This window comes from Phoca vitulina, unplaced genomic scaffold, assembly GCF_004348235.1.
Source record: "Phoca vitulina isolate PV1807 unplaced genomic scaffold, GSC_HSeal_1.0 scaffold12, whole genome shotgun sequence".
Lineage (NCBI taxonomy): Eukaryota > Metazoa > Chordata > Mammalia > Carnivora > Phocidae > Phoca > Phoca vitulina.
Window position 1 is genome coordinate 23,182,540 of NW_022589715.1, and position 26,443 is coordinate 23,208,982.

At 46.9% G+C, this 26,443-nt stretch overlaps 1 protein-coding gene across 1 annotated transcript; it reads right to left on the minus strand.

Moving 5' to 3' along the window:
• Window positions 1-1,781: 1,781 nt before the first annotated feature.
• Window positions 1,782-25,506, minus strand: ACTG2 (actin gamma 2, smooth muscle). The gene is made up of 9 exons (XM_032410670.1): window positions 25,410-25,506; window positions 16,468-16,629; window positions 15,270-15,398; window positions 9,538-9,648; window positions 9,204-9,288; window positions 7,611-7,772; window positions 6,653-6,844; window positions 4,577-4,758; window positions 1,782-2,001 (listed from the first exon to the last, which is right to left on the minus strand). The coding sequence occupies exons 2-9, from the start codon at window positions 16,591-16,593 to the stop codon at window positions 1,858-1,860; spliced, it is 1,131 nt and encodes a 376-aa protein (XP_032266561.1). The 5' UTR covers window positions 16,594-16,629; window positions 25,410-25,506; the 3' UTR covers window positions 1,782-1,857.
• Window positions 25,507-26,443: the final 937 nt, after the last annotated feature.

Consider the following 26,443-nt stretch of genomic DNA (forward strand, 5'->3'; position numbering starts at 1 on the left):
TTACACCAGAGCTGCCTGGGGACCAGGGTGAAGCCACCCTTGTGGGACTCTGTCTGAGAGGTCCCCTGCTGGGCTTCCTCCCCTTTCTTGTGCTGCTTCTCTTACTCTGCTCTCTGGTTTCCCCTGCAAGCACTTCCTTAAATCACTTGCCTGTGTATCCTCACTTCAGGGTCTGCTTCTGGGAAACCCATCTTAAGACATAAGTCCACTAGGGATCTTTGTAAAACATGCTTCTCCACCCTACCCCCAAGGGCAAGTGCAGGGATGGCAGAGGAAGTATGTTTGATGTTAAGGTCTGTGCACTTCCACTGGGCTCCACTGTCTCCAAATAGGTGTGTCTGGGAAGGCTCACAGCCAAGTGGGTTCTGCTCGGGAGCATCAGGGTTGGGACTTGAGTAGGTAGAGAGAGTAAAGGGTATGCCAGGCAAAAGTAGGAATCTTCTGCTATTAACTAGCTGGGTGAACAAGTTAACTTGTAAACTAGCTATAAAATGGGAATGATACTAGTACCTGCTAATAGGGTTAGGGTGAGGATTAAGTGAGGAAATCCATGGAAAACTCTTAACCTAAGGCCTCACATATTGTAAGCACTCGACCAATGCTAGCTATTATTATTACCCTTTGTTTTCTCATCATATTTTGTGGGTGCTTCTGTTTCACCTCAAATCATTGTCTTGCCTGTGTCCTCCCCCCGCTTTATGCAGTGAGACTTTGATGGGCAGGAATCATCTTTACTGGATGTGTAAATCCTGTGTGGCCTTACCCAGTAATAATGGATGCCAAAAATTCAGCAAATACTTGTGAAATTTAACAGAATTGACCAAGGGCAGGGAGTAGGGAGCAAATAACAAGAGAGAGACTGAGAGGGAGATAGAAGCAGGAGGAGGAGGGGCACCTGGGTGGCCCACTCGTTAAGAGTCTGCCTTCGGCTCAGGTCATGGTCCCAGGGTCCTGGGATCAAGCCCCGCTTTGGGCTCCCTGCTCGGTGGGAAGTCTGCTTCTCCCTCTCCCACTCCCCCTGCTTGTGTTCCCTTTCTCACTGTGCCTCTCTGTCAAATATATAAATAAAATCTTTTTAAAAAAAAGAAGCAGCAGGAGGAAGAGAAGGAAAAGAAGAAGGAGGAGGAGAGGATGGAGGAGGAGAAGAAGAAGAGGAAGGGGAAGAGGAAGAGCAAGAACAAAAGGGGGAGAAGTGAGAAGAAGAAGAAGAGGAAGGAGGAGGAGAGGAGGGAAAGAAAAAAAAATTCTTCCTAGGGTGCTGCTCCTTTCTTGGTTAGTTTTGGGGAAAGATACAGCCTAATCCTCAATAACAAAAGCCCTCATAGAGATCTTGAGCCTACTGTGACCTTCCACCACCCAAATTCAAACATTGCGTTTGAGCCACTCATATGTCGCAGCCTATAAACCTTGTGTTTCTCTTTCCGGTCATGTTCTCTGTGCATGGCCCTTGAGTACAAGGACTTAGATCTCTGAAAGCCCTTGTGTCTTAACCTGCCGCCCCCGCCAAGCGCCATCGAGCCCTCATTCTTACTCACGTTCAAGGAAAGGGAAACAGGGTGGTACAGTAGGAGTACTAGCTTTAGAGTCAGACACACTTGGTTTTTAATCTTGGTTCTGTGCTCTTCAGCACGTTCTTAACTTCTCTGAGCCTCAATTTCCTCTTGTGTAATGTGGGAATATATGCATCTCACAGGATCATTGTGTGGATGAGAAATAAGGTGTGAAAAGCCCTTAGCACTGTGTAAAAGCCCAGGGCGGAAAAAAAGCCCCACACAGAGAAGTAAGGCTTGCAGGTTTTAATGTTTCATGATTGGTAAGAGCAGTCTCCAGGGGATCCCCAGAGAATCTGTTCTGACTTTAGAAGCACTTCCTGTGGACAATGGAGGGCCCTGCCTCATCATACTCAGGCTTGCTGATCCACATCTGCTGAAAGGTGGAGAGAGAAGCCAGGATGGAGCCTCCAATCCAGACCGAGTACTTCCGCTCTGGGGGAGCAATAATCTGCAAAGAATAAATGTGGTGAATCATAATTAGCACCCAAGGGAATAGGGAGGTGGTCCAGGAGATCATCTCATCACAGTGCCGGGCTGCCCCAGATAAGGACAGCCTCCAGGTCAGAAACAAACAGGGTAAACCTTGTGTTAGATTAGATTGTTGCTCAAATCTTTACTCTCGGCCTCGTCCTCCCCCCATGGGAAGGATGCACTGTTTCGCCCTGTGACTTTGGGCTGGGCCCTGTATTTGCTTTGACCGATGTGACGTTAGCAGACGTGACGCAAACAGGAGCTTGACATGTGCCTCAGGCCTGCAGCTAAGCCTCTGCCATCCTGATGACAAGGGCTTCCCTGGAGAAGCTGCTGGCCCTTCAGCCTGGGCCCCAGCATGAAAGCTACAGACCCGACCTGAGCTGGCTAGACCCGCAGAGCTGCTGAGCCAGGCCTGACTTAGATCAGCTGACTCCCACTGACCTGCAGACGCACACACACAAAATACTTAGTTATGTTCCTGAGATTTCACAGTTGCTTGTTCCTCAGCAATAGATGACCAATACAAACACCTATAGGGAAAGTGCCGCTCTGTCCTTGCCTGGAGTTTGGATGCACGCGCGGCTGAGGCTGGGCTTCTTCCAATCCCGAGTCAGCCAGCGCACTCAGACCCTGTGTGGAGCTTCATCTGTCAATAGCCACTGGTAGCTCACGAGTCCTGAGCTTAGCCTCTAGAAGCTGGTTGTCCTGTCAAACAACTTTCAACTCCACCTACAAGTGGATCCAGAGGGACAGCTACTAAAGGGTCTAAGGATTCAGGGCCAGAATAAACCAGACACTGAATTGATTGTTTTTGTCTCCTTAGATCCTCTCTACATCTTTCCTAAATTGTGGAGATCGTGGAATTGCAGAAGAAGAAGAGTCTTGAGAAGTTATCTTTTTATTCAGTTAGACAGAGGCATTGGGTCACTCTTTGGACTGATACCTCAAGGACCAGCCCAGCCACGTTATTGCTGTACAGCTCTGGTTGTGAGAAGAGTCTGGGCTTCCCTGGGCTGGGGTCCCCCGTCTCAATGCCACCCCACGTCACCTCTCTTCTTCCATATCTTCGACACCTGTCTTATCTCCCCAGTTCTTCTACACAAATCCGGCTGTCCCGTTTGGCTGGGCTGTTCGTACCTGCACACACATACCCACTGGGGCATCTTTGCTCGCTCTATTTCCTCTGCCTCAAGTGCCCTTTCCCCTCCTCATGTCTTATTTACGTTGTCCTCTCAGTGAGCATGTGTACTGATTAGATTCTAAACTCCTTAAAGGCTGGCACATGTTGTTAAACTCAGGGCAGTGGCTCACAAATTGGGATATGCATCAAAACGCTGGAGTTTGTTTATCAGTAAAGGTGATGGGGGCCCCCCTGATCTGGTGAGCCAGAATCTGGGGGTGAGGCAAGATGTGGTAAATGGTCCTGGTAAAAAGCCCCTGCCTCGGGCCTGGCGCCATGCCCCGCCATGCTGCTCCAGTGGATCTGGGTGAGAAGGGCCCGCAGGCTCCCACCTGTTTTCTGGTAACCTGCTCTGCTTGCCTTTGCTGAGCACCATCTGCTAGGCAGGGGGAAGGCCCGGGGCAGCCGTCCTTTGTGAAAAAGTTTCTTATAACACACTCCCTCAGATGAAGCCAACTCCCAGAGACCAACTTTATTGTGAGACTTTGTAACTTTCAACCTATTTGTTATCTCTATTCGATTCCCAACGCCTTTTCTAAACCTGCTAGCAGCAAAATTCCTAGAAGCCCTAAAAAGCTCTGTATGGGGCGCCTGTGTGGCTCAGTCGGTTGGGCTTGTGCCTTTGGCTCGGGTCATGGTCCCAGGGTCCTGGGATCGAGCCCCACGTTGGGCTCCCTGCTCAGTGGGGAGCCTGCTTCTCCCTCTGCCTGCCATTCCCCTGCTTGTGCTCTCTCTCTCTGTCAAATGAATGAATAAAATCTTAAAATAAATAAATAAATAAAAGCTCCGTATGGTTGCTTGGGGACCAGAGGCTGGAGAGAGGCGGAAGACAAGTGGGCCTCCATTCTGACGAGGCTTGTGAGGTGAGCTGCCTTGGTGAGCAGCTGCATGGGGAGGACGTGAGCCAAGAGCAGACAACAGATGACAGGCTGTCCAGGAATCAAGTGCTATCCCTGTGAGTTTGAACCAGCAGCCTGCCCCCTGCCAAACTTTCTCTCTGTAACTTTCATCCTCCTCTGAGGTAACACCCATATCCATTTTAAAGTCTAAAGATGCTGTAGTGTTGCTTCCTTCTTTTCTTCCCCTCTATTTCCCTCCTCCTGATTGCATCCTCAACCCCCTCAATATTCTCTTCATCCCAAATTCTTTCACCCCCTTCTCATAGGACATCATATGATTACATTTGAGATCTCATGCTAAACATGTCTCCAGCTCATCAGTTCCCAAGGAACATAATCCCCCGAGATGAAATCTGTCCCAGACCAGGAGACCACCAATCTACGGGCCCCGCAGACTGACTTGGAGCATCTCCCAAGTAGGCAGGTGTTTGTCCAAAGAACAGAATGGAGGGAACTGGGGCAGAACCCACCTTGATCTTCATGGTGCTGGGGGCCAGGGCTGTGATCTCCTTCTGCATCCTGTCAGCAATGCCAGGGTACATGGTAGTACCCCCCGAGAGGACATTGTTGGCATATAAATCCTTGCGGATGTCGATGTCACACTTCATGATGGAATTGTAGGTGGTTTCATGAATCCCGGCGGACTCCATGCCTAGTGCAGGTCATAGGATCAATCAACACCTGTTAATTCATAAATACCCACACCTCCAGCTCCTCAAGTGATCCTTCTGTCTTAGTTCAGACCCTTAATCACCTCCCAAACGGATTACAGGATCAGACCTCTAACTGGCTTTTGGTTCCTCCTGTTCTGATTGATCTTTCACACTGATCAGCGAGGGTATATTTCTAAGGGAACACTTTCAATGAGTCATCTTTTTCCAAGCTTTATTGAGTTATAATTCATATATCATAATATTCATCCTTTTAAAGTCCAGTAATTTTTAGTAGTTTCATGGATTGTGCAATCATTACCAAAATCTAATTTTAGAACATTTGTAACACCCCAAAAAGAAACTCTGTACCCGTTAGCAGACATTGCGAACTTCCCCTTCACCCCTTCCCCAGCCCTAGGTGATCACTAATTTATTTTCTATCTCTATAGATTGGCCTGTTCTGGACATTTCATATAAATGGAATCCTACAATATGTAGCCTTTTGTGTCTGGTGCCTTTCACTTAATGGTATGTTAATGTTCACATTTCACCTAATGTTTTCAAGGTCCATTAATGTTAGAGCGTGTGTCGGTGCGTTAATCTCTTTTATTGTAAAAAAAAATTCTATTGCATGGATCTACCCACCACGTCATCTTTGACAGCACCCCCCCCCCCTTATCTACAGGTTACATCTAGCTACCTTAGCCTGGCCCCAGGACCTTCCACAGTGAAAGGCCTGCATGCCAAACCAGCTCATGCCCAGCTTCCTGGCCTCCCCCACCTCTAGTCTTTCCTCCATGTGACATAATTTCACACTGAGGTTAGAGGAACCTTCCTAAAATACAAACCTGACCTTGCTACACTACTGCCTAAAAATTTTCAGGGATCTCATTGCTGATACGATTAACCACTATGCTCTTGGTGTGGCCCAGCCACTCTCTCCAGTTTCCCCTGTGTGCAAACACACACACACACACACACACACACCACATTTCTGCCATCGTGTCCCAAGTAGACCACGACCTTTCACACCTCCATGTCTTTACATGGACCCTTCCATCTGCCTCGTATGCCATTCCCTATCCCGCACTCCTTCCGTCCCCAGATACCCTCAAATGATACTCATTCTTCAAGATTCTGTTCAAATGTTGGCCTTCCCTAAGAAGCCTTTCCTGATTTCTTAGGCTTATATCACTTTGCACAGCTGCTGTGAACTACTACACTGTCTATTAACATTTGTTTGCAGGCCCAACTATACCTATACACTCCTCAAGAAAGCAGTTGTCCTGTACTAAATCTTCTCTTATTTAATCTTTGTTGCAACCCTATCTAGTTGGCACCAATCGTTATTTCCACTTTATAGATGAGAAAACTGAGGTTTGAAGAAGACAACATGTCCAAAGTGACAGGCTTTAAAGGGGAAGAATCAGGACCTGAGGCCAGGTCTGACCCCATACCCATCCTGCTTACTGCTGTGGGTTTTGGCCCCAGTGACCTAAATGTTGAGTGATCCAAGAAGTGTTTTGTGTATTAACCTTATTCTTAGTTTATGTTATATTCCCTATTCTGCTTTTATTTTGATTTCCCTATCCTTTTATTTTAAATTAGATTTTACCAGGGGTGCCTGTCTGGCTCAGTCAGTAGACCATGTGACACTTGATCTTGGGGTTGTGAGTTCAAGCCCCACGCTGGGTGTAGAGCTTACTTAAAAAAATAAAATCTTAAAAATAAATAGATTTTATCTGGTTGTATTGTTGATGTGTTTTTGGCCCTTCCTGGAAAAATATGGGCTGTGTATAAATTATAAACAAAGTGTGCGTGACTCCCGGTGTTTCCCCCTCCGTACCTCTCCCCTCCCCTCCCAGTTAGCAGGGACAGTAGGCAGCACCTCACCAATGAAGGAAGGCTGGAAGAGGGTCTCGGGGCAGCGGAAGCGCTCGTTGCCAATGGTGATGACCTGCCCATCTGGCAGCTCATAACTCTTCTCCAGGGAGGAAGAGGAGGCTGCTGTGGCCATCTCGTTCTCAAAGTCCAGGGCCACATAGCACAGCTTCTCCTTGATGTCTCGCACGATTTCTCGCTCAGCTAGAAAGAGTAGAAATGACAGAAAGTAGATACTCTGTTCTGTTAGTTTGTCCTATTTTGATCTCCATGAAAACCTCTTCTACTCTGGGTTCATTTTTAGGACAAATGTTAATTTTTCATTCCTCTTCCTAAAGTGCAAGTTCAAAATCTTGATTCCCAGGCAAAACTTTGCATGGGTTTTTCTCCTTGCTGTCTTTACTCTGCCCTGACAAAGCTACAGGCCTTCCTGAGGGCCTCACAGGACACATTTCCGGTATAGATGGAGGATTTGTTGTGATCTTACAGAATCTAGGAAAGCCCCTGCCTAAAATCTCTTGCCCGGGGTGGGCACTGAGGCATGACAACTTCTCCTTAGAAATTCAGACCTTATTTATTCCATGTGTCCTCAGACAAACCATAAATGCCCTTCGGTTACAAAATGCATCATCAGATTTTTCTACCATTTAACCCTGTAAAAACCAGCTCGGATCCTGGTGCAGACATGGACAGAGATAGCAGGTCCCTGGGGAAGGAGGGAATGCTGTGAAAGGGCACTTAAGGAGGCCTTGTCCCCATCCCGAGAGCATCTCAGTTGGGAAACTTCCTCCATAAGTAAGGCAGCCTTGACTATCTGGTCTTGTCCCGAGGCCCAGCCCCAGCCCAAAATCCTCCCCATCTATCTCAAGAGAGTTTGAGGACAGGGGGCCACAGAGTTTTCATCAGAGAACATCTGGTCCTAGCAGATTTGGTTTGAGCTCAAGTCAGAATCAGGAAAGGGGCTGGATACCTGTGGTCACAAAGGAATAGCCTCTCTCTGTGAGGATCTTCATGAGGTAGTCAGTGAGGTCACGGCCAGCCAGGTCAAGGCGCATGATGGCATGGGGCAGTGCGTAGCCCTCATAGATGGGGACATTGTGGGTGACACCATCCCCTGAATCCAGCACGATGCCTATGGAGAGAGGGGATAGGACCTATGAAAACTTCTTGTCTTTCATCTTTCTGGGACCAGTTGCCAAATGGTCTTCAACTACCATATTTTTCTCTAGCAGCTGAGAAAATTCACCCACCTTAAGGATCATCACTAATATTTTTTGTGTACATCATTTATTCTCCCAAATGAGACTGTAGCCTTCTGGAAGGCAAGTAAAACATCTTCCCTTCTTGTACTCCTTAAAACACTTTCACAGTACCGCATATTTGTCAATGTGCATCTCAGTTGCCCATTCTTTAAGGGAGGCTGGATAATTTGCATATCCTTCTGGCATTAAACTAACACATATGCACATGCATGGAGAATGTTAGATCTGGAAGGGACTATAAAAACCAGCCAATTTGAAAAAAAAATTAACATTCTCTACTGAGGAAACTTAAACCATGGAGGGAAATGAGCTTTTCAACATGATAATAAATCTCTCTCAATCCAACAGCCATATCATAATTGATGGAGAAACAGTATAATATTATTGTTGTATTATTTAATATTGTCCTAGATGTTCTAGCCAATGCAATATGACAGAAAATAGAAAAAGAGGTATTATCAAAAGAAATAGAATTGTCATTGTTTGCAGATGATGAGGCCGTATACCTAGAAGACCCAAGAGAATCAACTGAGACATGGCTCAGTAAAGGCCAGATGCAAAATAAATATCCAGGGACCAGTAGCTTATACTTGTACAAGGATGCTGATCACAGCATATTTTATAATAAAAAATAAAAAACTGGAGACAACCATAAAGTCCAGCAGTAGAGAAATGGTAAAACAAATAAGTAAATTATAGAACCATCATACATTCCCCATCACTGTCCTTGTCACCAGCAGTGAAATCACCTTTTGCGTTTGCCCCCGCCCACTAGACTGTTAGCTCTCTGATGGTAGGCTTGTCTTGCTTGTCAGTGTGTGCCCGTGGCCTGTGCAGTCTTTGGCACATGGTAGGGAGTAATGGAAAAATATCCGATGAATGAATGAATAATGAATACTTGAATGAATGAATGTTGAACTATGTTCATGGAAGCTGTCAAGTCCCCATTAGAAATTGCTTTATCTTGAAGTTCCCTCTGTTTCCCTGAGCACCTTTCCATACCAAGGGCACATATATAGCCACCATCACAGGTTCATGAGCAGAAACATCCCAGTATTGTTGGAAAGTGTGTGTAAGCTTGGGGACTGACTGCTGGATGTACCAGTCATGCTTTGCTCATATCAATTCTTGCCAGCTCTACCAGGTAGACCCGAATGCATTCCACATGGGCTTCCCTTCTGTTACCCCTATGCAGGGTTTTCCGTGGACTTTGGCCGTCCCTTTGATTCTCCTAAGCGGGAACCTCTGCAGGTTCTTCTGCCCCCCAGAGTCAGGAAGGGATCAGATTACAGGCTGCTCACCTGTTGTGCGGCCAGAAGCATAGAGAGAGAGCACAGCTTGAATGGCGACGTACATGGCAGGGACATTGAAGGTCTCAAACATGATCTGAAAGGACAATGCAGGATAAAGGATGATCTGGCAGAAATCACAGCACCTCTTGGCCCCCAGGATGGTTTGTAACCTTATTAAGGGTAAGGGCTGTGCCTTTTTACCCCGCTCCCACCTCCCACAGGGCCTGGCATAGACTGCATACATAGCATGTCTTCAAAAATTGTTGTTGTACTGATGCATGAAAGAGAGAAGGGATCCATGCTGCATTCTTGTACCCATGTTTAAGAGCTCCTGGTCTCTTACCTGGGTCATCTTCTCCCTGTTGGCCTTGGGATTTAGGGGGGCCTCTGTCAGCAGGGTGGGGTGTTCCTCAGGTGCTACCCGCAGCTCATTGTAGAATGAGTGGTGCCAGATCTGGTTGAGACAAAAGTCAAATGAGCCAAGGAGAGTCCTAGAAAATTCCAGTTGGCATGCTCATGATGGGAGAGCATGACACAATGTCCACAGCACAGGCTGGGTTTTAGAGAAGAGACCTCCCCCGGATTGGAGTCCTGGGAATTTCTGCTTGACCTTTAGAGATTATGTTCCTTTTCAACAGGGCCCCAGATAGGACTCAGACCTGGGGCCGATATACTTAGCATATTGATTACTTCTATTTGAACTTCCCCCCGTCTTTTCCCTTCTTCTGTCTCTCCCCACTTTCTGCCCTGGGGGGCCAGGCCAGTTGTATCTCTCAGTATTTCCTTGCTTCCTGGCTTCTGGCTATGTTTGGCTGATGGAAGTCACCAGCAAGAGGCTGGAGGGTGGGAAGAGGGAGAGAGGTCAAGCAATTCTCCAAGCAATGGTGTGGCTCTCCATGAGCCCTGCTCCTATTGGATGGCCCCTCTTCCAGCTGTAGTGACGTTCCCTCACCCCCATCCTTCAGGCTGTCCCTAGTACTTGGGTGCCTCAACTTCCCTTTCTGGTTCCATAACTCTGCTCACACCTCTCTAAGTAGTCCTTTCTTAATTTCAAAACACCCGCTGAGTGTATACTGTCTCCTGCTGGGAACCTGACAGGTATGCTTGAACCAATGTCGCTGTTCATTACTGGCCAGACCGGTGCTTTAGGGCAGGGTTTCCCAACCTCAGCACTTTGACACTTTTAAGTTGGATAATTCTGCGATGTGGGGGGCTGCCCTTTGCATTCTAGGATGTTTGGCGTTCCTGGCCTCCACCCACTAGATACCAGTAGCACCTCTCCAGCAATGACAAGCAAAAATGTCTCCAGACATCACCAACTCTTCCCCCCTCAGGAGGCAAAATTGCTCCTGTTGAGAATCACTGCTTTAGAGGAAGTAATTTCTTCCCACTGTGTCCAGTGATCCAAGATGACCCAACAGGAGTCTGTATTTCAGAGGGATTCAGCAAAGCAGCAGGGACATAGGGCTCTGATTTCCTCAGAGGTGGGGCATAGGATCATCTGCCTCCGTTGTACCCATATATTTGTGGGCTCCTGGCTTTGGGCTAGGATGGCGCCAGCTGTGATGAGGGCAGGTATGAATCAGATATGGCCCCTTGCTCTTGGTTTCAAAGTCCGGAGGGGAGAAAAACACCCAAGAAGACAACATACAAAGACACATTCACAGTTTGAGTAAAAGAAGAGGCAGTTCATTATCTGGGGGGTTTGAGTGGGCTCTGCAGGCAAAGGAGGGTCTCCAGCAGCTGAGAAGGGCATCGGAGGCAGAGAAAATGGCGCAAGCAGAGGTCCTGTCTGTGAAAGTTTCATAGGAGATGTGAATGGCAATTAATCCTAATTGAGTGATGGCAGAACTTCTTCAAATGTGGGCCACAGATGCTTTGTACCAGAATCACCTGGGATGACTGTCATAGGTGCAGGCCCCCAGGCTGTATCCCGGACCCGTGAACCAGAATCTTAGGCGTTGGGCCCAAACACCTGCACTACATTTCATTTCACTTTTTAGAGCTTTAAAAGTGAAAGGTGTTGATAATTTTAAATTAGAAAAAAAATATATATATATATATTTTTAAAGATTTTATTTATTTATTTGACAGAGAGAGAGACAGCGAGAGAGGGAACACAAGCAGGGGGAATGGGAAAGGGAGAAGCAGGCTTCCTGCCGAGCCGGAAGCCGGATGTGGGACTCGATCCCGGGACTCCAGGATCATGACCTGAGCCGAAGGCAGTCACTTAACCGACTGAGCCACCCAGGCGCCCCAAAAAATATTTTTAAGAGGAGTAAAAATCTCCCACATTTCCATCACCTAGTAATAAATAGTTAACATTTTGGCTTTTTCTTCTTACTAACCTTTCACCTTTAAGTATTTTCAAATTTATTTCTATCACCATTTATTATTTCATATGCTTGTATTTATTTATTATGTTATTTTTATACTTTTACATTCAATTTTGTTTCCTGCCACTTTTCAGTTAGTGTAACATAAATGATTTCCTTTTCCAGGGCGCCTGGGTGGCTCAGTCAGTTAAGCATCTGCCTTCAGCTCAGATCATGACCCCAGGGTCCTGGGATCGAGTACTGGGTCAGGCTCCCTGCTCAGCAGGGAGTCTCCTTCTCCCTCTCCCCATCCCTCCACTTGTGCTCTCTCGCTCACTCTCTCTCTCTCAAATAAAATCTTTAAAAAAAATTCCTTCTCCATAGTAAATATTTATGTTTAATAAATTGAACATTTATTTTTAATGCTACACATTTCATCATATACCATCATGTATTTACTCATATTACTATCAACAGTATCTTCGATTTTTGTTTATAAATAATCCTGTCATAGTTATCTTTGTGCATATTACATTTTCTTTTTTCTATTCAGGACGTTTCCGAAGAAAATAATTTTTAAAGTGGAATTACTAGGCTAAAGAGCATGGCAATTGGAAGACTTTCTGATTTCTATCACCGACAAAGAGGTTAAATTACTCTTTACTCCAGAATAAGAAAGCCTGTTTTACCCGTACCTGCATTCAGGGCTCTTGCTCTTAATATATGAAATAATTTGATAGGGAAACATTGTTTCACTTTGAAAATTTACATTTCTTTCAAATGAGTTTAAATTTTTTCAGATTTGCAACTTTTTATAATTTCCATTTGGCAAATTATCTGATCATAGCCTTTGTTTATTTGTCTGGTGAAGACTTTGTATTTTTAATGATCACTTTACACTAGCTGTTTATGTTAACCTTCATTTCACTCATGAATTTTTTTGCAATTTGTTGTTTGTCTTTTGAATTTGGTTATTTTTTTCACATACTAGAAGTCATGATTTTTAAGAAATCACATTTGTCATCTTTTCCTTTAAGACTTCTTTCACCAGAAATTTGATGAATGCTCATGCTTACTATATTGTATTTTTTTTACCATTTGAATTTTTATATTTAACTTTTATATTCAACTGATATGTGTTTGGTGAAATGGTATGAGGTAAAGGCAATGAAGACTCCCTATCCCTAAAATAACTCATCAGTTGTCCTGGAATAATTCCCTGAATAATCCTTTTCTCCCGTTGGTGTTCAAAGTTTCATTTATCATGTATTTCCTCTTTACTTTCGTGCTGATACCAAACTGTTTTAATTTTTTTAAGATTTTTATTTATTTATTTGACACAGAGGGACACAGCAAGAGAGGGAACACAAGCAGGGGGAGTGGGAGAAGGAGAAGCAGGCTTCCTGCCAAGCAGGGAGCCCGATGCGGGGCTCGATCCCAGGACCCTGAGATCATGACCTGAGCCGAAGGCAGATGCCCAACGACTGAGCTATCCAGGTGCCCCCAACCTGTTTTAATTTTTATAACTATATTATATTTTAATATGTGGGTATGGCAAGTCTCCTCTCATAGTTTTTTTCACTCATTTTGTTCTCATAAATTTTGCCTTATTTCTCCAGACATACCTTATGATTATTTTGCAGAATTAAAAATTGTGATTTTTTTAAAATTTGAATTCATAGAAGCAGAAAATAGGATGGTATTTACCAAGACCTGGGGGGAGGGGAGATAGTGAGATATTGGTCAAGGGATACAAAGTCTCAGCTATGCAGGATGAATATATTCTGGCAATTTAATGTATAGCATGGTGTATTTGAAATTTGCTAAGAGGGTAAATCTTAAGTGTTCTCAGTACAAGAAAAAAAGTAACTATGTGAGGTGATAGATACATTAATGAACTTGAATGTGGTGACTCTTACACATATAAATGTATATCAGGTCATCAGGTCACACCTTAAATATATACAATTTTAAAAATTGTGAGTTTTTTTACTGGAATGGCAATGAGCCTAAAAATTAATTTGAGAAGATTTGACAGCTTTCCCCTATAGTGTTTTTCTTTAAAGCACATAGTATACATAAATATATATATATGTGTATGTGTATATATATATACAGATACATATATATATATTTAGAGAGAGAGAGAGAATGCGCACACGTTTGAGCACTTGAGGTGGGGGAAGGGGCAGAGGGAGAGAGAGAATCTTAAGCAGGCTCCACACCCAGCGTGGAGCCCCAGGCAGGGCTCTATCTCATGACCCTGAGATCATGACCTGAGATCCTGACCTGAGTGGAGATGAAGAGTCAGATGTTTAACCACCTGAGCCACCCAGGTGCCATAGGCACATAATATATTTTTAGGAATTTCTTTAAAGAGTTCACACATGAGGCACCTGGGTGGCTCAGTCCATTAGGCGTCTGCCTTCAGCTCTAGTCATAATCCCAGGGTCCTGGGATCAAGTCCCACGTCCAGCTCCCCGCTCTGCTGTGGGGGGGAGGGGGTGGTCTGTTTCTCCCTTTGCCCCTCCCCCAGTTCATGCTTTCTCTCTCTCTCTCAAATAAATAAATAAAATCTTTAAAATAAATAAAATATATTTTAAGAAATAAAGACTTCATACATTGTTACTACTGTGCTAAAATATATACTAAAATATTTTGTCTGTTATGTTTTTGAATTAGATACTGTTAGATCTATATGAATAATATATGCTATTTATTGAGCATGACGTATGTAGCATGCCTTGGGATTATACTGAGTACCAAATTCAATTTCCAAAGCAACCTAATGAAAAAAGTATTTTTATCTGCACAAATGGCTCAGAAGAAAGGACTCACTCGCAGATCTCCCTGCCCCTGACTCGGGGGTCTGTGCTCTTAGCCACTCCATGGTGCGAAGCGAAAGCTATGGTATTGTGTCTATCTCACACCCAGAGTGACTGAGTCTGGGATTTAGAGAAAAGCAGGGTGCATTACAGATTTCACAGCAACATTCTTTATTTCTGGTTGCAGTCTGTTCGATAAGCACTCTATTATACTTCAAAAGGCACTCCTTGCAGAAACAAGGACTCTCACACAAATGTCAGCAGAATTTAGCAAAAGACTATCAGGAGGGCTCTATTAGCACACACATCATTTTGTTGATCACCAGCTACCATTTAAAAATTGCCCCCCCCCCGCATTTTCTTGCACACACACACACACACACACACAAGCTTCTAGAAACCCCTAGAGAGTCCTACTTAGAATTTTCGTTAGAGAATCAGCATAACAACCTGGCATCGATGCGCCTACCTGAGGTCCCGCAGGGGAAGTGAAAGGAGAGAAGCTGTTTGCACTGTAGAGGCAGCCGTGGCCTCAAGCCCTTCTCCGGCGCGAGCTGCTTGTGAGGATGAAGCTGGGCATTGGGTGGGACAGGCCCTCCGATGCCAGACAGGGAGTTAGGGACCTACTGTCAGCTAATGAGGAGCTACGGAAGATTCCCAAGGGGGTGAGTGACACGATCTGTTTCTAGAAAGACAAGCTTTGCGGCAGCGTAGAGAATTCACTGGATGGTGAGGCAGGAGACAAGGAAATCAGGACGCCATTGCAACCATCCAATGAGAGCTGTTGGCAGCCCCATGGAGAGTAGCCATGCAGATGGACAGGAAGGAAAGAAGGACGTGGGACACATTTTAGAGGCAGTTGACAGGGCAGAGGCCTGGGGAAGATGAGGGTCATGATGATGCATTATTATACTAAAAGGGGGGTCCACCAATACCTTTTCCATGTCGTCCCAGTTGGTGATGATGCCGTGCTCAATGGGGTACTTGAGAGTTAGGATCCCTCGTTTGCTCTGAGCCTCATCCCCAACGTAGCTGTCTTTCTGGCCCATTCCCACCATGACACCCTGCAAAGCAAAAGACAAGGAAGGAGAAGTGAGTTGGCTGAGGGCTCCACTTAGGAGGATCCAGGAATTAGAGGGTCTCTGAAGAAGGATACAGATAGGACAGATATCCGTCTTCCCTGGAGACAGGACAGAAAGAGACAAGGGTGAGGCAGACACCCATGACTGTGGAGGCAGCGGGGAGAGAAGGTGGAAACTTTCCTGTGGGCTCGGCTCTCTTCTCTCTCCTAAGATGACATCATTTTCTGAGAGAGTGGGGCCTTCCATTCACTTCTTCCTTACTTCACACACACAGGACTTGTACTTGTCCTCCTCAAATACCCTCTGCTCTCATTTTTACGTCTCCAAATCTTGGCTCTTGCTCTCCCCCCCTCCCCCACCATATGTGGAGATCCTCATCCCCAGGTATCCCTTTCCTACAAAGCCTCTTCTTCCCAGGTCCCTCCACTCAGACTTAATCTCTCCCTCCTTTGCACTCCCCATGGTGAAGTCTTTTGTCTCTATGCTAGACTGTGATCTCAAGTTAGTTCACAGAGTATACATTTCTTAAAGGCAAGGGTCTTGTTTACTTGCATGTATTTTTAAAAAGTTTCTTCCAGGGATGCCTGGGTGGCTCAGTCAGTTGAGCATCTGCCTTCAGCTCAGGTCATGATCCCAGGGTCCTGGGATCGAGCCCCACATCAGGCTCCGTGCTCAGCAAGGAGACTGCTTCTCCTTCTCTGCTCCCCTGCTCTTGCTTCTCTCTCTCTCTATCTCAAATAAATAAATAAAATCTTAAAAAAAAAAAGTTTCTTCCAAACCTAGCAATCTCACAGACTTAAGCCAGATATAATACCATCCCTGCATGCCTGGAGTGTGTTGGGTTTGGTCCTGGATATTGCTATTTGAAAGGTCTTGCTCTGTTAGTTGATCAGAAGAGAGTCCCCACCCCCAACACACACACTCAATACAACTCTCACACACACACCCACACACACACACACACGTGCACACACACAGAGCTCAGTCCAGTGTCCACTATGCGGCGCTTTCTCCTAGTGGCTCAAAGCCTTGGGTCCAGATGAGCACACACCTGGTGGCGAGGGCGGCCCACGATAGAGGGGAAGACGGCCCGGGGCGCATCATCTCCCGCGAAGCCAGCCTTGCACAGGCCAGAGCCATTGTCACACACGAGTGCAGTGGTCTCCTCTTCACACATGGTGAGTGTGGCCAAGTGAACCAGGGGCTGGAGCACCTTGGGAGCAGGGGGAGAAGAGAAGTAGTCAGCCACTTGTCAAAATCATGTTGGAGACAGGATTCTTGGTTTGGGAGCTTGAGTCCAGTCTACCTCCAGCCAGGGCCCAGTTCTACGAGGGACAGGCATGGACCTGGACTCCCACTCCCTGGCAGGTGGACTTCTTCCCTCTACCCTGTTGTCATGAGCTGAATTGTGTCCTCCCCACCCCGTTCCCCACATGCATATGTTGACGTCTTAACCCCCAGTATGTCAGAGTGTGACTGTATTTGGCGATAGGGTCTTTAGAGAGGTAATTAAGGTAAAATGAAGTCATTAATCTAACATGACTGGTGTTCAATATGACTAATGTAATAGGATGGCTATCTTTATGGGATGAGGAAATAAGGACACAGACACGCACAGAGGGAGACCATGTGAAGACACAGCAAGAGGGCAGCCATCTGCAGGCCAAGGAGAGAGGCCTCAGAGGAATCCAACCCTGCCAGCACCTTGAACTCAGACTTCTAACCCCCAGAACTGTGAAAATACAAATGTGTGTTGTTTAAGCCACCCACTCTATGGTACTTTGTTATGGCAGCCCTTAGCAAATGAATTCACCTGTCTCTTAGGGGCCTGAAATGACTATGAAGCTTTAATCAAATGGAAAGAATCTCTAAAGACATGAAATTTAGGATTCAATAGGTGTTGGCAAAGGTGGGGGAAACTGGCACTCTGACTCAAGAAACACACAAACTTAAACCTTGGAACTATTCCAAATTATGGGATTCTGCACTGAAGTCAGTAGAAGAGCCAGGCAGATCTACAGGGATTAAGGTGGATAGGTTTCTAAACCATTCTACTGAGTGAACAAAACAAGTTGCAGAGTAGAATGTATAACATAAAACAATTTATGTGAGTTCTTTTTATTTTTTTAAAGATTGTATTCATTTATTTGACAGAGAGAGTACACAAAAAAAAGTGGGGAGAGGCAGAGGGAGAAGCAGGTTCCCCGCCAAGCAAGGAGCCCAATGTGGGACTCGATCCCAGGACTCCAGGATCATGACCTGAGCCGAAGGCAGATGCTTAACCGACTGAGCCACCCAGGCACCCCTACGCTGAATTCTTTTTAAAGTACAAAACAATATTGTGTATTTTTCATCATTTTCTTTTTGTGGACATGAACTTACAGCAAAAAGTTCTGAAAAACCAAGTCTCCAACTGATCACCCTTGATTACCTCTGGAGGAGGCAGGGGCCTGGGAGAGGACGTGCTGGGTTTTATAGTTGTGATGTTTTCATTTTTTTCCAAGAGACACTGTATTCATGTATAGTTTATAATAAAAATAAACAATATAACATGTCATTAAGGGACAAATCATGCAGTAGTTACAGGTGAAATGTTCAATCCTAAGGGCAGAAGCCCCTCGGGGAGGAAGGGCAGGCTGAGAGGAAGGAGGCAAGAATCCTCTCCCCACGGAGAAAACAGAAGCCTCCTAGCCTGGGGAGCCCGGGGGGGGGGGTGGGGGGACAGGGTGGAAATGGGAAAGGCGCTGGCCGAGGACTCAGGGAGGCCAATTTTCAGCAGTCCAGAGGAAGGGGAAGGTGGCTGCCGAGGAGGAAGGCATGTGGAAGCTTCATTCAGAATATTTGACCACAGGTGGGAAGGAGATAAGCACTACAGAGACCTGTGACCCTGGCCCCTCCGTGGCCTCACGCTGAAGGTGGACAGAGCGGAGAGGAGACAGCCAGAGGCCTGTGAATACAAGGTCAGAAAGGCCAAGTCGAGGCTGAGCGAATCTTCGTAACACAACTTTAAGGCTCAAAGGGAGCTCTCCCTGTTATGTTCAAAGCAGAGTGTACACTAGGAAGAGGCCGCTGCGACTTCCTGAATCCAGCTCTGCCTCTGTCCCTGTTCCCCCCAGGACTCCCCATGGCCGTGGATCCAAGTCCCAGCTCTCTGACTCAGGCCACACGGCCCCCCAGGGTGTGGCCCAGCCTGCGTCTCCAGGCTCACTTTCCCCCTTGCCCCCTCTTGACTCTTACTCTGCCTATGTGGACTTTTCTTTCCATTCTCTGAACTGTGTCCTCTTCTCTCCCTGCTGGACTTTTAGACGCAGGGTCTGGAGCACCCTCCCCCCCCACCTGCTTGCTGCTCTAACCCCTATCACCTGCCCGGCCTCTGCATGGACACTGCATTTTCATGGGGCCCCTCTGGCCCACTGGTCTGTCAGCGGCCCCTCTTCTTTGCCCCCAGCACCTTGGACTTGCACAAGCCATGATCAACTCTGCATATCCCAGCTCGTTTGCAGCTCTGCAAAGGCTGGAGCTGGGTCTGTCCTGTTCCCCAGTGATTCCTCAGTGTGCCCAACACAATGTCTGGCACAGAGTGGGCTCTTAAACCTTTGTCATCAATGGGGCGCCTGGATGGCTCAGTCGTTAAGCGTCTGCCTTCGGCTCAGGTCATGACCTGAGGGTCCTGGGATCGAGCCCCGCATCGGGCTCTCTGCTCGGCGGAAAGCCTGCTTCTCCCTCTCCCGTTCCCCCTGCTTGTGTTTCCTCTCTCGCTGTGTCTCTCTCTGTCAATTAAATAAATAAAATCTTAAAAAAAAAAACACACCTTTGTCATCAAAATGAATGAGTGAATCAATGGATCTCGAGGAGAAGGACTTGCAGAAGAACAAAAACAGAGCAAACATTGGTAAGGGGAAATAAAGGTCTGTGACCATGTGGAGACTGAAAGAAAACACCTTTACCTAGCTGCTTAAAACAATATTGTTTCTGGTCTGAGCAGTTTCTGGATGGCAGAGAAGATCCCTAACTTCCTACCATGTTAGAAGAGTGGAAGATGAAGGGATATCAGAAGACTGAAGATGTGCAAATTTGTTCCAATGTTCAAAAAGGGAAAGAAAGCAGATTTCTAAAACCTCAGATGCTCTTGATATGCAAGTTAGGCAGGTTTCCAGAAGGCACTGTTAAAGAAAGCATTATTAAAGAAGCAGTGATTTCTTATAATCAGTAAGGGTTTACCAAGAACAAATGTTGGCAGAGTGACAGCCTCCCCTTTCCTTCCCGCTGTGGGCTGGGAATGCAGGAGAGGGTAGGAGGCATTGAGCTTAACTTGATCATGGCATCGGACAAGGTCTCCTGTGATATCCATGTTGACAAAGCCATGTGCGCTGAACAATCAATCAGTTAGGCACATTTACAGCTGCCTGAGTTACTGTCACTGAAAGGTGTCAACTAATGGGTCATCATCAACCTGGAGGCAGTGATAGGCCTCAGGGCTCCACTTTTGGTCCTTTGTCACACATTTTTATAAATATGTTGGATGAGAATATGGAGCACATGCCCATCAAATTTCCAGAGCTGGAAGAGAATGTAATATTAAATATGTTGCATGGAAGAATCAAAACCCAAGAAGATCTCAAGAAACAGAGACAATGAACCAAATCAAATAATATTAAATTGAACAGGGTAAATACAAGGTTCTGTACGTGAGTCTAAATGAGCAAACTGTGAGAGCTCTTGTTCAGCCTCTGTGAGCAGGACCTGTGAGCTTGTGGACGATTAGCAGTACTCTGCTGACCAGCATAAAAGCCAACCTCACCTCTGGCTGGACTACTGTGTCCGGTGCTTGGGGCCACCCTTGCTGGCAAAGGTGTGGGGAGGTGGGTTTGCATTCATGAGTGTCAAACTGTACTACTTTTCAGAGGAGGAACTCGAGAAAACTTATCAAAAGTCTTAAAAATGTACATGTCTTTTGACTCCACAAAGGCACTTCCAGGACCCTCTTCATTCTTGGGGAATACTCACGGGCAAGTACAGAGATTTGGCTAAGAGCTAGTTTATCACAGCTTAAAATAACCAAAATTAGAAACAGAAGAAGTTGTTGCATAATAAATTGGTTTGTAAACTAACTGCCAGAGGCCCTCATACAATGGAGAGAGCAGAATATTTAATGCAACAGAAAAGGTGCAAGGTGCATCGCTAGGTGAAACATAGCAGAATATCCCATGTCTCCATTTTTGGAAAAATGATTTTTAAATTTGAAAAATGTAGGGCTCTTCACATAGATTATCTATTTAGTTCTCTCTCACACACACACAAAAAAAACCCAAGGGAAGATATATTTACTTCTATTTTGCAGATTTGGAAACCCAGTCTCAGAGAAGTGAAAGAACTTGGAAGAGGCAGGGCCGGCATCCACCAGCACAGGTTCCAAAGCCTGAAGCCTACACCTTCCTCACCACCTTAGTGAAGCTGTCCTAACTATTCCATGTTTGGTGTTTTTGCCTCTGCCTCTCTGTCTCTCTAGAGCTGTTGGCAGCAAAAGCCCTAAACAAAAGGGTCTGTGTTCATTTCTCTCTCTGAGCCCCTGCACCCCTCCTATGCCAGGACTAAATCTGTGTTTTATGTGGATAGTCTGTGATTTATGTTTATAGCCCCCAAACCTAACTTGGTGTCTAGCACATAGTAGGTGCTCAGTAAATGCTGCGTGACAATCCCACCACTTGAGTGGCCCCCTCCCGACCTGGTCTGCTCTGCCCCTGGGATCCCTGTGTCCCCACAGTCCAGTCTCATGACAGCTCGCTCACACGGACCTGATTTAGAATCACACGGGGGCAGTTTTCTTTCGATTCACAAGCTGCTCAGCAAACTGTTGTGTTTCCCTGTTCTAGCAGGTGGTCCGCAGTGAGGGGAAAACAACCTCAAAAGCTCGAAGGTAGCCAAGAGGCAAAGCTGCACCTCTGGGACTGTCTCCCTCGAGGGTCCCCTCAGCATCTCTCTCTGGTGTGATTTATAGTTCAAGCCTGCCTGGCTTTTCAATGAACCCTTTTGTCTCCCCCTGAGCTCCCCCCACACAGAAAGAGAGGGTCGGACTTTGTTTCCCAAGCAGAGCAGCGGCTGGGACAAGCCACAAAGCAACTTGAAGCTGTCAAGTCAACAATGCTGTTCTGCAGCACTTTAGGTGGATTTAAATCTGCTTTTTTGGAGTCAGAACTAAATGAGAAGTGACAGAGGTGAAGGCAGGGGTGGGGCTGCTGGCCTGGAGTGGGGCCTCCATGGGTCCCCACGCTGGCTGGGAAGGAGACTTCTACTGTGGAGCCAGGCTCTCCTGGAATGTCTCTGCCAGGAGAAATTCTAGACTTTCCTCAGCTGCTTGCTGGTAATCTGTGGCTAGGCTCGAGCGTGTCAGCTGAACCAGAGCCAAAGTCACTGTGGTTTCCTGGGGTCACAACCACTTTCTGCTCTGAGAAATTCAATCAAATTGTTCTGGCTCTTTCAGCACGTACTACATCTGGTCTTCACAGAAGACTTCACAGAGTTACAAACACAGCTCTACCTCCGCCCCTCAAAGTGGCCAAAACCGAAAGACATAATGAGTGCAAGGAATTTGTTCACTTGCTCATCTCCCTGGCCACCCTCAGGCAAATATGAGGGCAGAGATGTTAGCTCCCAACATGTCACTCTGAAGGAGACAAGATTTGACTTCAGAGTTCCCTCCAGCTCCCCTTTCTTTGCCCTTCTCCTCTCTCAGAGTACCCCCTTCCCATGGCCCAGTCCCCCGTCTCCCCCTCTGGACTTCAGTTTCCTCAAGTGGAAAATGGAAAGGGTAACATCTATCTCCTGGGATGATGGAGCAAATGAAGTAATGGAAATGAAATGGAAATGCTCTATAAATTGTAAATCGGGGCCGGCAAACTAATGCTGGTTTTTGTACGCCCCACCAGCTAAGAATGATTTTGATATTTTTCTTTTTTCTTAAATTTTTATTATTTTTTTAAGTGAACTCCATCCCCAATATGGGGCTCAAACGCAGGATCCCGAGATCAAGAGTCGTGTGCTCTACTGACTGAGCCAGCCAGGCGCCCCTTGACATTTTTCAATGGTTGCAAAAAAAGCCAAAGAATAATATTCTATGACCGAAGAAAACTACAGGAAATTCAAATTTCAATGCCTATAAATAAAGTTTTATTGGAACACAGCCACACCTGTTCATGTACATACTGTCTATGGCTGCTATTTCTATGATGGCAGCCTCGAGTAGTTGCCACAGAAACCTTTAGACTTACAAAGCCTAAAATATTTACTATCTGGCCCTCCTCAGAAAAAATTTGCCAACCCCTGCTGTACAGGACTGCAAAAATAATAGTTCTTATGATCTCTCTTACCCTTCTCCATCAGAACTTGTTCCCAGGATGAAGTCTGTCATATTGGAAGGAGCTGAACCATCCACTTCACAAATCAATGCTTATTGAAGGGATGATTGAATTTATGCCAGCTTCCAAAGACATCTTCATTTCAGTGCAAAGTTTAAGCCCTAAAAGGAAGGCCTCTCAGATGGTGAGACTTGAAGCAATAGTTGGAGAAATATTTTGGAGTGAGGGCTTCAAATGACATTAAGCAGCCGCCTATAATAATCCGCATACACACAGATATTCACACAATTAGAAAGCTTGGCATAGAGAAAATTATTTAACGAAAAACACTCCTGCGGTGGAAAAATTCTAGCAGCATCTCTAATCAACATCATGTTATCTTGACTTGGTTGATATACAATTAATTAAATTAAAAATGACTTCTGTTTAGTAGTATTTCTGATCCGCAGGAATCTGGGCCTGTTGTCTTTTACCTGGGCCTCTCACTCGCTCTCCCGGCTCCGCTCCAGTCCAGACCCCCTCTCTTGAGCTCCAGACCCTCAGAACCAACTGCCTGCGGGGCATCTGCACCGCAGACCCCTTGGCACCTCCACTCCACCTCCGGCACATCTCCCTCATCACAAGCCTCCACCTGGAATCGCACCGCCCACCCCGGAGGCCACGCCCAACACCCGACTCCTCCCACCTCCCTCCCAACCAATCGTCAGGCTCTCTTATTTCTACCTCGGTGCCACCGCTGGCCCGCCGCTCAGGCCCCCCCGCGCACCGCGGGAGCGCTCTCGTCCGGTTCCAGTCCACTCTCCTCACAGCTGCCAGAGAGTAGTCCTTTCGAAGGGCAGGTCTCTCGCGGTCACCCTCCTGTGGTCCCCCATTGCTTAATCCTTTAGTGTATGAAGCCCTCATAATCCCGCCCTGCCTGCCCCTCTGATCTTAGTTCTCCATGCTTTCTGCCTTGCAATCTAAATTCAATGGAATTGAGACACTGAAACAGTCCAAAGACCATGCTCCCCTGACACCAAGACTAGTCCTACTTCAGGACCCAGCTCAGGTACCCCTTCCTCCAGGAAGCCTTCCCTGATAACTCCTGGGCTAGGTGAGGGCTCCTCCTGGGCTTTGTGTGTTTGTTCATCTTCCCCAGTGATGGCAGAAGCCCCTTCGCTGTCCCTAAGGAGTAGGAACAGTGCCTGGCACATAGTAAGTACTCAATAAATGTTGGTGGAATGAACAAAGGGAAGGAGCAAAGAACTCTAGCCTCAAGTCATGATGTCATACTGCCTATTTGGTGTCCCAGACCTGTCCCTGTCCACTGTTCATTGCAATTTCTCCAGTGCCCATCCCTCTCCGCCAGAGGAAGCTCCGTCTCTTTTCGGCCCTAAGGGCTAGCCACAAAGTTTAAACTTGTTCAAATAGTAAAAGCAAGTGCTTAGAGCCTCCATGTACAAAGTGTGGTCCCAGACCTGCAGCCTCAGCATCACGTGGGAACTTATTGGGAATGTAAATTATCTGGCCCCACTCCAGCCTACTGAATCAGAATCTGGGTTGGAAGGTAGGACAATCTATGTTTTAACAAGTCCTCCAGGTGATTCTTAAAGTTTGAGCACTCAGGGCCAGGGCCCTGACAGTGTTGAGCTGAGCACCCTGTCAATGTATCATCTCATTTAATCCCCACAACAGCACTGCCGAGTAGATGTTATTATGAGTACTCCCAAGTGAGAAAACTGAGGTCACTCAGTAACTCTGGCAGCTGGGCAGTCTGCCTCCAAGGCCTGCAGCACTGCACTACGCTGCCTCAGCCATAAACAGATGTTAGCGGACTCTGGTCACAAGAGTGGAAACAGCCCCTTGGTCTCATTTCCCTCTTAATTGTGTGTGTGTGTGTGTGTGTGTGTGTGTGTGTTGGGGGGATGGGAAGGGTGGACCAGGGCATTGGCGGGCGGTCTCACAGTTGCCTGTGAGCCTTTTGGGCAACACTTAACTTCTCTAGGCTTCAGTGTCTTCAGAATGAATTGGATGGCTCTCAGATTCGTTCATTCGTTCCTGCCAGAGCTAAAACTGCTGGATGCCACAGGACACTTGCCCCTGCTCCAGCCCTGACTTTCCGCATCCCCCAGTGACCCTGGAGCCTTCAGGGATTGAAAAAATTCTCCATCTCAGCCGAGCATGGAGCAGAGGATGGTGAGACCCACAAGGGGACTGAAGAAAAGACGCTCCTACTCCCAACACAGACATCTCACAGACACTGGGACCATTGTTGGCTTTGATTCAAAAACCCCACGAAGAAGCTGTTTTCCCCGCAAAGCATCTGCTCCCCTAAAACAGCCTCCCAGACATTCGGAGTCATGACAAAGGACATGAGCGCACAGATCTGCACCGGCCCTGGTGAGCTGGGTGAGGGAGGCCACAGGTGTTCTATCCCGCCCGCCCCCCCGAGCAAAGGGCTGGCCAGGATGCCCCGTGGCCAGAAGTGCCTTTTCCCGGAAGGCAGCAGCGTGCTTGCAGGCACCACTGCCCACCGATGCCTTCACGCGTGGTCTGGGCCAGCGTCACGGAAGCCAGGCCAATCTGGAGGCGCCTCCCGCACCCAGGGGGCCAGGCGGCCTCAGAAAGGAAGGGCTGTCAGAAGCGGTGCAGTACTCACCGAGTGTACGAGAAGTCCTTCTCCCAGGGACTGAGGGCTGCTGTGTCTTTGGCACAAATACCAGAGCAATATAAAACCCCAGAGGCGGATCTTCTTTAAACAGAGTCCCTAAAAAGGCCAGCTGACGGTGTGTTAACAATATTACCATATAAGGTGGTTTTTTCAATAAATCGGCCTTGGGGGGTGGGGAAGGGGGCTGGGTAGAGTGAATTATCATTTGAAAAATGTATGCAAAAGGACTCCAGTGGCAACAGCCCTGGTGCTGGCGGATTTGTTCCTTTTTTGCTGCACTTGCATCAACAAAACTCACACCAGGCCTTATAAGCTGCCCAGAGAGAGGCCAGATGCAGCTCTGCTCCTGGAGAGAGAACCATACCAAGAATGGCAGTGGGCCTCCTCCCTCCACACCTCCCTCCTCAGGCCCTGCTGCCTGCAGCCCCCCCACCCTGGGGTCGGCCTGGGACAACCACGCTGTGCCCCAAAGTGGGTGCCATTGTGCCTGGTCTGGTACCAGCCCAGGACAGCTAAAAGCTGAAGGGAAATTGCCATCTATAGCTGGGAAAGAAATCCCATGTGCCCCACTCACCCGCTGCCCCTCACACAAGCTTCTAAATGCTGGGCCGAGTCCAACCTGGACACCTTAAGCCACCTCTGGAACTTCACTGTCCCCTGCCATTTTCCTTTCCTTACTGGATTCCCTCTGCCAGTTCCTAATTTTGGGGAATTACAGACCGAGGGAGCTGCCTTAACACGCCTAACAAGACTCACAGCTTGTAGAATGTTCCACAGTCCTGTGGTTCTTGCTCTTCTTTTCATAATTCGTGTACTCTCCCTGGGCTACTGTTTCATTCCCCACACTATCAGCCACCAGCTCTGTGGCGAGTACTCTCAGCTCCACATTCCCACAGTCCTCACACCTGACGCCTAATCCAGACTGAAATTACCAAGTGCCTTTTGGACATCCCCACCCAGATGACCCTCCAAACCTGAACCTTTGTCCCCTCCCCTCAACACTACTGTGCCTCCTGGGTTCC

Coding starts and splice junctions, on each gene's coding strand:
- ACTG2 (XM_032410670.1), bottom strand. CDS start 16,593: ATGTGTGAAGAGGAGACCACTGCACTCGTGTGTGACAATGGCTCTGGC. Junction 9,649..15,269: donor ACTGGGACGACATGGAAAAG/GTATTGGTGGAC, acceptor TGTCTCAACCAG/ATCTGGCACCACTCATTCTA. Junction 9,289..9,537: donor ACAGGGAGAAGATGACCCAG/GTAAGAGACCAG, acceptor TTGTCCTTTCAG/ATCATGTTTGAGACCTTCAA.